Source organism: Protomyctophum bolini (assembly GCF_963924005.1).
Source record: "Protomyctophum bolini genome assembly, chromosome: 16".
NCBI lineage: Eukaryota > Metazoa > Chordata > Actinopteri > Myctophiformes > Myctophidae > Protomyctophum > Protomyctophum bolini.
In genome coordinates, this window is record NC_137877.1 from 16,833,425 (window position 1) to 16,849,089 (window position 15,665).

General features: G+C 42.7%; 1 protein-coding gene across 3 annotated transcripts in view; it reads right to left on the minus strand.

Moving 5' to 3' along the window:
• The window catches only part of lrch1 (leucine-rich repeats and calponin homology (CH) domain containing 1), a 107,989-nt gene that overhangs the window by 21,564 nt on the left and 70,760 nt on the right, over nucleotides 1-15,665 (minus strand). For 2 of the 3 annotated variants that reach the window (XM_080786608.1, XM_080786607.1), the window contains exons 14-15: nucleotides 11,395-11,470; nucleotides 8,967-9,089 (exon numbers count right to left, since the gene is read on the minus strand). In XM_080786608.1, the coding sequence (XP_080642734.1) occupies nucleotides 8,967-9,089; nucleotides 11,395-11,470 (199 nt within the window). The remainder of the gene's footprint in view (nucleotides 1-8,966; nucleotides 9,090-11,394; nucleotides 11,471-15,665) is intronic. The other variant, XM_080786609.1, reaches the window with a different exon arrangement.

The following is a 15,665-nucleotide window of genomic DNA, read 5'->3' on the forward strand; positions in this document are numbered from 1 at the left end:
TAAAGTGGCTCTAAAACGCCCTCACTCAGTCAGCAGCTGACGGGGCAGGAAGTATGGAAATAGCAGCAGCACTTTTTTTCCTCCCGAAGGCTGAGAGAACCCAAAACTATTCCCATATAAAGTCGCTCCGCCGTTACGTTCTGTTCTCCCCAGGAGAGGACAGAAAAACAGTTGGAGGGCAACTAGATCTTATTTTAATGGTGTTTAGGTCAAGAGGACACAAGAAACACTTTCCTGGGGTTTTTACGTGTGTATTGTGTAATATGTGTTTCTAGATATCTTTGTTCATGATAAAAATGTGGTCTCACTTCCTTCCTGGACTACATGTTGTGACAGTAAGACAGCCCCCTGGGGTGTCTCCCAACCACAAGTGCACCAAAGCATTATGGTCAATGTAGGAATTCAGCAATCCAGTCAAACACACAGACTACATTATTTGCCTGGCCATAGGGTGCACATTTCAAATTGTGCTACTGCTATCTACTACAAATACTATTAACATTGAGTGACTGCAGTTTCTTTCAGCGGTGAAATGGCCCTTTAAGAGAGAAAGCGAACTATTCCTGTTTCTTCCACAGGAGCGCCCACGTTGGAACGTTTTGATTAGCCTGCTACCAAAAAGGCCTGTCACACAAGTATGACATAACTGCCTGCTCGTAATTACCAGAGGTAAACGCCAAACCGTTGGAATAGTTTACAATTTATCCACTTTCAACATGTTGGCACTATTTTGGGCATTTGGGGCTAAACATGAAAGAAAACAAATCAAGCATTGTCAAAAAGAATTCAACTAAATGTTTTCTGAAATGCCTTACAATCTCCATTCCTCCAGTGTAAGCCACATTAGAGCAATGGTTCTCACCTTTTTCAGGTTTCAGGTCACCTCCCAAAATAATCATATTTGAACTGGGGACTCTACCCACCCTGACAAGCACTTGGAATGCAGGAGTTGAGGCATTCAATTTTGTTTGACTCAGTTCCACAGATAAATATTGTGAAAATAGCAGATCTTCAAGCTCACAACACGTCGTGTTGCGAGGCGTTGTGAGCTTGTACAGATTGGCTATTTTCAATTTATTTGACAATTTTGTCAATGTTTGACCAGTTTTCATAGTATAGTTTGTTTATTACTTTTGATGCAGTAATGGTATTTTATTTTTATTTATTTTCTTAGGTATTACAAAGGTCCTTTAATTGTCACATTACTGTCACCTGGGGACCCCCAGGTTGAGAACCAGACTAGACAGAAGACTGGAGATGTACTGAGCATATTCCACAATGCAGGCATGAATGTGACTAACTGTGACATTATGGGTGTGTTCCGTCAAATTAGGGGGTGAGTCTCTATAGTCTCTACACAGTAAAATCCTCAGTTTTAAACACTGTTTAAGAACACTGACAACAGCTTGAAAGAATGCAAACTGATTGTTTTTTTTGTATTGTTTTGTATTGCTGCAGGCCTGTTCTCTCAAAGAAAAACAAGTGTCCGGAAGTGTCCAGACCTTTAACAGATATATGCCATTTCCACCAAATGCTTCTCAAACACCTGCCCACACAGCACAGGCCTGCATATCATGCAGTATCTTTTGAATCGTTTCTTGTTTATGCTTCACAGACTTTAATGTGTAGGCTTTATATGATCTCCCGCTCTCCATTGTAATTTCTCCCACCTGTCTTTCTTCCCCTCTCTTTCCACACGTCCGTCCTCTCTGCATGCTCTTCTGTCATTCTCTCTCTCTCTCTCTCTCTCTCTATTGTATCTCCTCTAGCGGAACAGAGCTGACTTTGCTGAAAACGAACTGGGTTCTGTTCTTTATGCGTGCTGCTGACACTTTTGCAGGTGTGCGTGCGTGTGTGCATCTGCCTGTTCTCACAAAGCTGGGTGTTTTGTTGTAGCCTCTGATAACGCACCAGCAAAAAAAAAGATAGAAAGACAGACAGACAGACAGGATTTCAAAACCACATTCCACATGGCATAACAAATCTTTGTGGGGAAGAAACATACTTTATTTAATTCAGCACTATCTGCCCTCCTCCATCTGCCTAGATGGCTGTGTGGGTCTTACTTTGAAAAAACAAACAGTGAGAGGCAGAAGGCAACAATCTCTCCTCCCAGAACTAAGATCAGTATCTGAGAGGAAATACAGAAACATAAAGGCTACCCTGGCTATCCATTCAGCCGTTCAAGCACAGTGCTGTCATTGACCTGCACCCTGCATCGTCAAAGCTGCACTATGTAACTTTCCTGTTCTACCCCGGATTTGAACCCGGGTCTCCTGCGCTATCGCTGACATTTTTACACACTTGAGCAAATAGAGCCTGCCTGCTTATTTAAATCTAAATCTGTCAAATCAAACCAGAAACAGGTTTGTGCCAAAAAGTTGTGTCCGACCTAGACACAGGGTTTAAATGTCTCAACAGAAGAGCAGCAACACCAAATACAACCACCCCAATTGTACAACAGTTTACATTGTATCAACACAACTCTATTCTGTGTTAATAAAATAACATTTTATTCACACAGAAAAGTACATAATAAGAGCTTTAAGAGAAAATGCAACCTGCCAAATGATTGCACTGAATGTTTTAGGACCAAAATTAAATGTCTTACGTTGTGCTACAGTTCATCCATACATCTCAGGTTGTCTGGGACAGGTCCTGCTTTCAGTCCCCAGAATCACAACTAAACACTGAGAGGCAGCATTTTGTTTCTTATGCACCACATATCTGGAGCCAACTCCCAGGAAAATGCCACTGTCTGCTACAACTCTCAGTTCTTTCTAATCAAAGCCAAAAACGTTGCTGTTTGCGGCTCCTTTTTACTGAGATTTTGTTTAACCTCAGCCATTCTGGGCGGGAACCCCTTTTGGTGTTTTAACTAAGCATTATGTTATACTTTAGCTATTGAAAAATAGCAGATCTACAAGCTACAAGAGCTTGTAGGTATGCTATTTCTGAAAAATCGTAAAAATGCGGCACAGATCTTTGAATATAATATTCTTTCAGAGCAAACTTTTTTTTATTTCGACGTCAGGCCTAAATGGGTTAATTATCTTTATGTATATAGTATTCTTCCTCTCTTAATGCTCTGTGCATTAAAGTCTTAATGCTTAATGTTTAATGCAAAGCACTTTGAATTGCCTTGTTGTTGAAATGTGCAATATAAATAAACTTCAGCTTGAAAGCACATGGAACCACAGAAAGGCTCCCTGACGGACTCCTTCATGGGAGTTCATGAACCCTGATGGTACTAAACCTCCAACATACAGTACAGGGTTGTGCTGCGCAGGTAATCCTTTAACCACATGAACCCTACAGTCCTTATTCCGCTCTGAACATTAGGCGAAAATAGCAGATCCACATAAGCTCAACATGTAGATCGGATATTTTCGGCAAAGACATTTTGGCGTTGATGTTAAAAAGTAGGGTATACCCCAGAGAACTGGACAGAATAGCCGATCTACCAGCTCACAATCAGTGTTGGAAAGTAACTAAAGTAACTTATTACTTAAAGTAATAGTATTACTATTTTCCAGTAACTAGTAATATAACTAATTACTTTCACATTTTGAGTAATACTATTGCATTTACCATTTTCTTAAAGCAACTAGTTTAGTACTTGGTGGCACTGAATGATTATTTATAAAAGGCTGGGTAGGGATGGAGATGCTTTGCAGGCTGCTGATCCGGTCTATAGCTAGACTCTAAAGTGGATATGGAAACGATGTACGTGTGAATTATCAGATGCGGTAGGGCGGGATTTAAACCGTCTGGGACAAACTGGGTAGTGTGACACTTTTGGGGACAAACGATGCAAATACAGGGGGCGAGGGGGGGGAAAAGTAAAGTAAAGTAATTAGTAATAAGTTACTTTTGGCAGGGAGTAATATGTAAACTAAAGTAATAATATTATTATTATTTTTTGTAAAGTAATAGGTACATATTACTGTTTTTGAGTTACTTTCCCAACACTGCTCACTAGATCTGCTGATTTAGACGAATGCCCCCCAGCCCCCCCCCCCCCCCCCCATGGATTCTGGGGTTGAAGTGGTTAAAAGTAAAAGAGAGCCAGAAACCAAAGCCTACAGAACAGATTACATGGAACTGCATTGTGAAACATACAAGAATCCCACAGATCTTTATAGAATATGGATCTGTTTAACGTGGTTTATTTATTGTTTCCTGGGTCAAAAGTTGAGTCATTTATATTGAACTGACTTGCACACTGCTGTTACTGCTGCGTTTGTCTGCCCTCAGGCAAGCACACTCATAGGAATACCACTCTTACACACACACACACACACACACACACACACACACACACACACACACACACACACACACACACACACACACACACACACACACACACACACACACACACACACACACACACACACACACACACACACACACACACACACACACACACACACACACACACACACACACACACACAGTTATGCCTGCCTTGATTTGGAGCCAAAGCCAACCCCGTCAGCCGATAGCTGATTGGCTGCTAATGAGGTCAGAGACACTCATGATCAGGTTACTGAATGATGATGTCACTTCCCCCCGCGGGCACGACCCCATTTTGCACAGTTCGTTCTGATCACCATGCCGAGCAAAATGATGAACACACAGTTAGTCCCAGGGAATAGAGACAAGTAATCACCACCAAACGGAAATATCATTGTTCACGGGTGCTTTGGGGATTACGTTTTGTTACAAATGTGGTGAAAGTGTGGATCATGCAGGGGGAGAGGGGGGTTTGGATCATCATGGGTACCCCCTACACAGATGTTAAGGCTGCATTTGACTCACAGCACCAGGGCCAAGTCAGCTGTTGAGTTCCACTCTGGTGAGTGCAGGAATGTCAACAAATAACACTTCACCACTCCATGCCAATCTAAAATCTGCTCTACACTTAGTCGTACGCCTGTATTGCATGGCAATCCGGTACGGTGAGTGGGGGAGTTCCTTGATGGGGTTTCCAGGGGGTCCCAAACTAAATCATGATAGTTGGGAACCAAATGGACTATATGTAACAATATGGAAATGATTGGCCGATACCGATACTGATGTTTAAAATAACACTTTAGCCAAAAGCCGATACGGATATATGTTTATTTAGTTTTTATTGCCAGTGTTACTGTACTTTTGTGCCAGGGAAACAAATACATCTTCAATACAAGAAATGCATGTTCAGAATCTACAGCTTGGTCGGCTGCAGATAGCCAACACACCAACATAGCCAACGCAAAATGTATGCTTGTCAACAACAGATAAATATCGGTTAATGTCAGTTTTATTTTCCGATATCGTTATTGATTGAACGATAATTGCAAATATCGTACACCGGTGCATCCCTAACATGGACCCTTATGGGTCTTTAAATAAACACTGAAGACTTTACAGTGTAGTTTGGGGTCCCGGGGGTGAAAAAAGGTTTGAGAAAAACACTGTCCTGTGGCATATGGACCTGCTATCCACAATAAAATACGAAAGTAGCTCACATACAGTATGTAAAATGAAACGGTATAGCACAGAGCTCATTGTGCTAGATTAGAAGAAGTAATTACTTTCCACATTATGAACGACGGGGGACACGTTAACCGTCTCTCTGTCTGTAACTTCCTCAAACATCTCAAATCCTCTAATGGGACATCTGCAACACAACTGGCTTCAGGGAGGGAAACGGAAACACCCTTCTGTCTGGATCTCTCTCTCTCTCTCACACACACACACACACACACACACACACACACACACACAGTAATGTTCCATTCCAATGGAAGTAGATACTCCCTCAGGGACCATTATCTAATACTTAAAATATAGGAGCTAAAAATACACTGGAGCGCGCACATGCACACGCACACACACACACACACACACACACACACACACACACACACACACTACAGTTTATACATGTTTCACACAAACATAAAGCGCACGCATGAACCCACGGCTTGAGCGACCCTTGCTATATTCATATAGTGATACTTTCTGATCGCCAGGGGGAGGCGGGAATAGGAGGGGTGGGGGTGGATGTCATAATTATACCGTATACATTTAAGGTTAGAGAAAATCACGGCAACTGGGGTTGCGGATGGTATTGCACACGTTATGGTTTTGAGACGGGGATGTAATGGACCTTGCAGAGATTTTGAGAGCGTATAACAAAACTATTGGATTAAATTGACTTGACTCAGTTGACATGAGTTACATCACAGCATGGAGCTCAGTGAAATGAATGTCCAGCTGGACAATCTTTAAGTGTAAAATAAAAACGTAACCGTACAGTATTTGTGAATATTATGGATTCTACCCGGAGGCCAAAGGAGAAACCATTGATTTAATAAATAAAAAATCCTGAATCCTCTATTCAAACAAAGTACGTAGTAAGGAAGCCTTGTAGATACAGGATACAGGATAGACTCCTGCCATGCGGCAGGAGTCTATCCTGTTTCTGTAGCGCGAGGCAGCTTATGTACACCCCCTGGACATGACGCTATAGTATGTCATACAACCATTGATGCTGAGTGCCAAGCAGGGGCTCCCGTTTTATAGTCTTTGGAATAGTTGGCTGCGGGTCGACCCATGACCTCCCAATCTTAGGGCGGAAACTCTAGGCTACTGTTTCCCAAACAGTGGGTCGGGACTCATTTGTGGGTCACGGACACATTTGTATGGGTTACAACTCCCACACAAGTCCCATTTTATTTTCCTACATTTAAGAAAATATACATATATCAAAAAATATATGTTTTTTTTTTAAATAAAGACATTTTAAATAATTGTATGCATTTTAAAACAAACACAGCTAGGAAATTCCATACAGTAAATACAAATACAAGAATCATTAAGAAGTATTGAAAATAACCAATATACAAGTATTGAAAATAACCAATTTACAATCAAGCAAAGCGTCGTCTAATCTCTCTTTTGGGTCTCGGCTTGTAAAGTTTGGGAAGCCCTGCTCTGGGCCTGCACTGAGCTGGTGATTCAAACAAAGTCTGCCTTGTAAAGGTCTGTGTGTATGGACGCACTTATCAACTCTAACTAATCTATCGAGTCTAACTACTCTCTGGAGCGCAGACTGAGCACCCATATTATGGATACGGAGAATGAAGGAGATGGCAAACTAATATGTGCACCCTCGCTCCTTGTGCCGTAGGGCTCCACGAGCAGACTGTAGGGGACAGTAACCCATTTAGGCCTGACGTCGAAATAAAAAAAAGGTCTTCTGAAATAATATATTTTCAAAGATTTGTGCCTCATTTTCACGATATTTTTCACTAGCTAAAGTATAACATAATGCTTAGTTAAAACACCAAAAGGGGTTCCCGTCCATCCTATTTCGGATAGTAAATGAGGTCATATGATAAAAGGAGCACTGCACCCGTTTTTAACCCTATCTTTGTATAATTGGTCATCACTAACGCTCATTACAAGATGACGCGCCATTTCCGTCTATTCACTCTGCGTCCCATGCTGCGCTCACGGGCAGATGCAAAGATACAGTCTACCATTCGTTGTCAATGGAAGCCAGCGACACGGAGATGCAAAGATACAAACCTACAAATGTGCATCTTTTGCATCTGCCCGTATAAACACAGCGTAATGGGTGGGCTGTGGACAGTTCCAAAACCTGCCTACCGATGACATCATTGATGGGCATTCTGAGCTAGCAGAAACAACAGCCTTTATGTTCCTGGAAAGTTGGCTTGCTGAAATAGAAGCCATTGTATTGCATTAATTAGAAATAAGTTTGACATTGTGTTTGAAATGACCAAAGCTGCCTACCGATGATGTCACTGGTAGGCAGTTTCCTGAACTGTCCATAAATGGTGTCATCTTATAATGCACATTAGTGAGGACCGATTATACGCACATGTGTGCACGCACCATACGCATGCATTGCACACGTACACACACACACACACACACACACACACACACACACACACACACACACACACACACACACACACACACACACACACACACACACACACACACACACACACACACACACACACACACACACACACACACACACACACACACACACACACGCATGTGCACACATGTATGCTCTATATCACACACACAGTTTTGGGTGGGCTTTAACTTATGCATGGTCAACCCTCAAATCATTCAACCACACTACTTTAATGACAGACACACACAGTCACAGTAACATGTGCCTCTGTGCCTCTACAACCTGATCAGCGTGTGCACAACTGCACACACGCGCACGCACACACGTCATGAGCAGAAGATGTTAGGAAAGTCTGTGATGCTCCACTTTGATCCCTACTGCTTGCATGTACGCGCACGCGCGCGCACACACACGCACGCACGCACGCACGCACGCACGCACGCACGCACGCACACACACACACACACGCACACACACACACACACACACACACACACACACACACACACACACACACACACACACACACACACACACACACACACACACACACACACACACACACACACACACACACACACACAGCTATAATGAGAAACAGCCTGGCCTGTGTAGTGTGAGGTGGAGAAGGCAGTGTGTGAGTGTTTAAACACAGTCAGTGACAGCAGAGACCTGACAGACCATGATGAATGATCATCAAGAGACACACATGTACAGCCTCATTTTTCTTCTTCTATTATGATTATGATGTTCTTCATTTTTACTTTTCAGAAAATAACAAAAATCAACCTGTGTTGCAATGGATCCAGTGGAGTTATTATTTAGTTACAAGCTCTAATCATACTTTTCATTGGCTGAATATTTATAAAACGTATGATTCACACGTGCTTGTATCATTGGTCGCTCTGGATGAGAGCGTCCGCCGAATGCCTACATCGTAAATTGCCTTTTCTCGGTCTTTCTTTCCTGGTCACTGATAGGTCAGATGGGCGGAGACTGAGAGAGGTCGACCTACCACTGCGCTGCATGCCTCCGTCGTCATGGCTACGGGGCGTGTCTCTACAGAAGGGCGGGGCAGCCTGTGAGAGGAGGGGACTGAGACAGGAAAGAGGCGGGGAGCAGGGAAGCGAGGGTGGGGCTAAGAACCAGGAAGTGCCAGGAGGAAGGGATTCAAAGACGCGGGAGGGAGGAGGGTGTGGTCAAAAAGGGACGCGGGGTGTGAGTGTGGCATTTATACCGGAGGGGGAGGTGAGGAGGGAATTAGGGTGAGGCAAGTGGAGAAAGGTGAGTCCATTCCACAAAATGCCCCCGGAACCCAAAACACAAGTACAACACCAGAACAACCAGAGGGAAGGTTCCGGAAAAAAACAGTCGGTGCAGAGTTACATGGGAAGAATGAGACAGAACAAACACAGCAGCGTGCAGACAGGTCAAGGTTAGGAATGGTTGTGATGTCAGGAGCCGTGCGACAAGCCGGGTGAAATGATGTGGAATGGAAAGGAGGACAGAGAAAGAAAAATAAGTATCAGCGTATGTATGGATGTATGGATGGATGGGTGGGTGGGTGGGTGGATGGATGATGGATGGGTGGGTGGATGGATGGATGGATGATGGATGGATGCGTGGATGGATGGATGGATGATGGATGGGTGGGTGGATGGATGGATGTATGATGGATGGGTGGGTGGGTGGATGGATGGATAGATGGATGATGGGTGGGTGGGTGGATGGATGGATGGATGATGGGTGGGTGGGTGGGTGGATGGATGGATGGATGATGGATGGGTGGGTGGGTGGGTGGATGGATGTATGATGGGTGGGTGGATGGATGTATGATGGATGGATGGGTGGGTGGGTGGGTGGATGGATGGATAGATGGTGCGAAGGAAAGAGGAGGATGAATAAAAGAAACAAGAAAGAAAAGAGAAAAAAGCAAAACAGCAGAAAAATAAAATAAATAAATATTAGTGGCATTTCACAATACAGATCTCACAACATGCTGTTATCACGATAGCTAGCTTAGCAGTTAGCTACTTGACGTTAGGGAATGTAGGCTGGATGGTTGCTAGGCAACATACTGGGAAGCAGGGGATTGCAGCGCACTCTTATGCTGCGTTCACACGGGCAGATGCAAAGACACAGTCTATACCATTTATTGTCAATGTCAATGGAAGCCAGCGACATGAAGATACAAAGATGCATCCGACGCTTGTAGCTGCTGCAAAAGCTACAAATTGAAGCTTAGCTGGATTCAACTTACGGATGCAAAGCTACAAAGCTACAACTGTGGCTGCAACTACGGACGCACGCTTGATGACGTCATGACGAGAACGCAACAAATTAAATGATGCTGTGATTTTTGCACCTCTGCGTCTTTTGCATCTGCCCGTGTGAACACAGCATTAAGCCTTTATACTCCATCGCACGAGCCGGTCGCATGCCAAAAATTACTGATCTACAAGCTCACAATGTGTTGGATGTATGTAGGCTACTGTAGATAAGTTGTTTTTGGCAGGCGACACTGTCATAGTGTCATACAGCAATGTATAAATTAAACGTAATTCGTCCATACGCAAAGCAGACACAAAGCAAATCTTGAAGCTTTTATTGTAATTCACCATTATGTTCGTTAATATAGATCAGAACTTGTGTTGATTGTATATAAGAACACAAGCTCTTCCATCAATCCTTCCTGTAGGTTAAGGGCAGGTTTGGTGTTTTACTGTGTAATTAAAGTCATAACGTGTAAGATGTTCTATTAAACAACACAACCGTTCCATATTTTCACAATGTGAAAATAATGTGTTAATGTGTTTTGACAACGTCTCTGAACAGTATTTGTCGTTGCGAGTGAGTGTCCACCAACACTTGACACATGGCGCCGGAAATGTATTTCTACATCGCCTATAGCAAAGTGTTGTAGCGTGTGTTTTAGCTAAATTATTTATATTTGGGGCAAATGGACCATTATGGGCCTATAACCCTGAGAATGAGCAAATGGAAACAAACAGATCCTGATGGGTCAGAGATACAAATCTTATCAAATGGATATCAAAGTGGCAAGTCCTTGTCCTACATGATAATTTAACTCAACTCCGAATCCATTCATCATTCCATATTGATCAATGTCTTTTCAGGGATTGATTGATTGGTCTCCTCTGATGCAGAACTGAACCGATGGCACTGCGCTAAGCGGAGACAACCTTGTCAGTTGTTGAAAGACACATTCCAATTAAAACCACATTAACCTTGGTGTGCCTATTTTGGGCAAGTCATTATAGGAGAACATTTTCAAACCTACCCCCCCACCCCCCCTCAAAATGTTGCCTATGTGCCTGACACGTTGTATGATATATGGTATACCATGCGGTTTTAAAAATGGGAGACGCCACAGACCCGCCCCGGTTCCCAGGTGCCACCCACCCAGCACGGCCCCATCTCACCTGATCGGGGCTTCAGTCCAAAGGGAGGCATTGTGCTGAAGGACATGGGAGCACTGCACGGAGACCGCTCCTCTCCCTGTACGGACGGACGCAAGGAGGAGAAACATCATCAACTATTTATCCAATACATGAATGTAAAAATGTTCTGTGCACATTACCATAAAGGACACATACAGTACATACACTTACGCAGAGTATAAATAGATGAACACAAATACAAATGTCCCTGCATGTTATGGCTACATTATGTATAACCTCAACACAGGAAGGGACTGTGTGTGTGTGTGTGTGTGTGTGTGTGTGTGTGTGTGTGTGTGTGTGTGTGATGCGAGTAGTAGTATTGATCAGTTGACAGACATGTGGTCTAGACTCGTGCAGATCAATAGGACTTAGATAGGTATAGATTGTAGTACAGAGTGAGTGAGTGTACGTCACAGCAGGGAAGCGTTATTAGCACGCGATGAGACCAGTTTCACAAGGTTGTTCGCTTCCCTCCACTGAGGTCACTGCTGCTGTTGAGTGACCGTGTGAAATATGCACCAGGCAATTCAAGAAACCTTCGAGATGTCAATACTGATGAAAGGAAGTGTTTTTGTGTGTATAGTGTGGGTATGTGTGTGATTGTGTGTGTGTGTGTGTGTGTGTGTGTGTGTGTGTGTGTGCGTGTATAGTGTGTGTATGTGTGTGAGTGTGTGTGTGTTTCGTGCGTGCGTGCATGCGTGCGTGCATGCTTGACTTTAGAGCATTGTTAGCTGAAGCTGTAGAACACTTGGGGAACAATGCTGTCTTGTTCTGGTCTTTCCAGAGTCGACACTAGACTATTTATGTCCAACACTGTGTGTTTAGCCTCTGTGAGCTACAGCTACACAGTACGACGGACCCATCGAAAAGGAAAAGAAAAAAGAAAAAAGAACAAAAGAAAAACAAAGAACAACAAAAGAACAAAAATGAACAAATCAACTGATGTCGCTTACTGTACGTCTGTTAATATGAGCCAATCAGCTTTGGGAGGGCGATCTGTTCTTTTATTACCATGTGTGTGTGATACTGTAGGTGCTGTGGTAATAATGCAAGTGACCCATGTTGATCTGTTGGACATGCCTGCCAGTGACCCTAATGAACGCCCACCCAGATGGCTTTGACCATTCATCAAAAAGCTGGGACAGCTAAATGATAGTTTGGAACCAAATGGACCTTTATGGGTCTGTAACTCTGAAAGTGGACCCGGTCCATTTGTGCACTCAAGAGTTAAATTAACATTGATTTTACAATATAAGTTGGGGGTCCCAGAGATAGAAATGCCATTAAATGGGGGTCCGTAGACTAATTCATGTCAAACTGGAGGTCCATGAAATTAAATGGGTTGAGAATCACTGCGAGAGCCGTACAAATCTTCTCTTATGGGGTTCCGCGGGCTAATTAGTGTAAATTTGAGGGTCCTTGACATGAAAAAGTTTGGGAACCACTGCTGTAGGTTAGTCAATGGGTTGCCAGTTTGTAAACGTCTGAGTGTTAGTTAACAAAATGTAACATTTGTATACTCTGCGTTACACTGGCTATACTGGGCAGGTCCCAGATTCAATGTGCTGAACTAGGAATCTACCATGAATAAGAAAAAAAATACACAAATCAATGGTCAATGGTGAGAACATGTGATTGATTTTGTTCACTTTTGTGATGTTTGTATTGTATGTATGTATGCTACCAGCACTTGAACGACATATTTTTTGGACACAATTTTTCACTCCACGAAAACAAGACTCACTGACACCACAAATCAGCTCCCTTTGGAAAATAATCATGTCTATATAGACTTGCTGTACAGTATATGACATGTACTGTATAGAGTCACATTACAGCATACAGTACAAGCAACAGTCAACAGACAGACAGACATGTGAAAGAACAGGACTTATCCAGCCCAAATAACAGAGCACAAGTCACTTCAAGCCCTATAGGAAGTTATTGCATTGGTCATTTGTAAAGTTGTGATCCGTAACGTTTGGGGGTCACGAGAAACCAAACATCAGTCAAGGAGAGCATTACGGTACTGTACTGTGTGTCTTCCAGGGAATGAAGTGACCTAAATATCCTTTTCAACAAGAGGCAGACTGCATAATCCTCAATTGTTAATTTAACTCTGAGATTGTACAATTGGATCCAAAATGGACCCTTAGCCACTTGAACACTATAGCATCTCTGTTCCGGGTACATGAAAATTGGCGAAAATAGGCAAACATTCAGGAATAATAGGTAAGAAAGGTAAAGTGTCCTCTGGATGCTGCCCTTGCTGCTATAAACACAATTTAAATCTAACACCACAGAAGTGTATAAAGTGGCATTCCAAAATAAAAGATGCAAGACTGAATCAAATGCAATTTCTCCTTTATTGAGAACGTTTACACATTTCGGCACTCACTATTTTTTAAACTGCTGTGAGGAAGGCTCTCCCTATTCCATCCATTAGAAGGGTATGGGGTATGACAATTCAGTATAAGTGAAGCATGTACTAAACTCAGATGCTTTGTGCAGCATTGTGCAGCCCATGCATACTTCAATTTTAGGTGATAAGCCACTCACCTTTTCAGTGGTTACAAAAAAACAGAGATGTGTTGCAGTGAGTGAGTAGGTAATCACCTAAAAACTGGAGTATGCGTGAGCCTTAAGCCATGTGTACTAATGCTGGTCCGAGATTGAATGCTGCCACAAGCCTTCTCCCCACACCATGCTGTTAAATATAGTAGCTTAATTTGTATCCAACAGAGTGTATGGTTCAAGTGGTTAAGAAGAGTCCATTTGGTTCCATTTGCACACTCTCAAGAGTCAAATGAACACAGTGATCACATCTCTACGGCTTCGTGGCTCGTCGCCATGGTTACCTTGAGTGATAAAAGCCACTCATACTGCTGGCATGCAAGCTGGGCCTCAAACCTGGCCTTCTCTAGAATCATCTCCCTCTTCTTCTGGAACTCATAGCCACCTCCTGGAATGTTCTGCTATAGAACGTACCAAGTGTTTAGGCCTTAACAACACAATGTTTTGACTTACTCCTATACTTTAAGACTTACAGTCCTTATCTAGCATGCTTCGATCTATGGGATACGTATACTTACTGTTAGGGTAAGCATATTGCATGTATGTATATTACAATGATAAAATATGCACATGCATGCTGCTGTGTTTATGTTTGTTTATGAAAACCAGTTCATAGGCCATGTGCAATGCTGTTATTATAGGCTACAATGATGAGCAGTATCATTGTTTGTATTGCTGGTCAGGTGAGCTGATCAACATTCTTAAAGGATTATCTTAACTCCATATTCAAGTGCAATACACATTGATTTTAATGGCACAATGTATTAAAAAGCAATAAGGGAGGGTTCTAATAGTCATTATTAAAGAAGAATGACTCTCAGTCATAACTGCCAGGTGCAACAAGCTCGTTGCACCTTTTTTCCTGATGTTCTTTTGTTGGTCCACTCACTGCGTTTTGTTATGGTTTTCCTCTAGCTACAGTTAGCTCATAACATTAGCTTCTGTTAGCTTCTGTTGCCACTTGTCCTCATTTCTGCGTTCAGAGTATGGGTTGTTATGCCGTTCAGACTATCATTGGCTTAGCAGGCAGCAAATCATGACTAGGTCGCTAGTCATGATCGCTATAGGAGGCAGCCAATCGTGACTAGGTCATCACAAAAGTCGCCACTAAAGTCATCTTTACGGTTGTCAGTGGTGGTGGTTGCAAATGTAGTCCAGGTGCTTTTCAAGCACCTGGAAAAAAGACTATGAGGTTTAGTAACGTATTGAGTAAACAACCTAAGCCACGCTAATATACTCCACATGCATGCACGCATGCAGCTACATGATTTATTTGGTCTGTATTATACGGATGAAGAAAATAAATGTAAACTAAATAAAATACCTGCATCAAAAAAAGAAGAAAGAAAGATAAATACAATAAAATAAACAGTAAACATCAGGGACACAAGCCTGACATACAGTAGGATCGGATGAACGTTAAAGTGAGAAATCAAAAGGCTCCATTGTGCCTCTGCTCAGCTGTTATGTCCTCACTGTGTGTACATGAGCATTCTGAAGCCACGGGAAGATCATGTTCCTTCTGTTGGCTGCTGCTCTCTGTTATTACTGCATGGTTGTTGTTTTTATACTAGTGACAATCTAAAAATATCTCTGTAAGTCAAGTATGAGGTCAGTCCCTCAAATGGTAAGGCTAAATCAGATTTACCCTTAAAGCGCAAATAAAACTGCTTTTT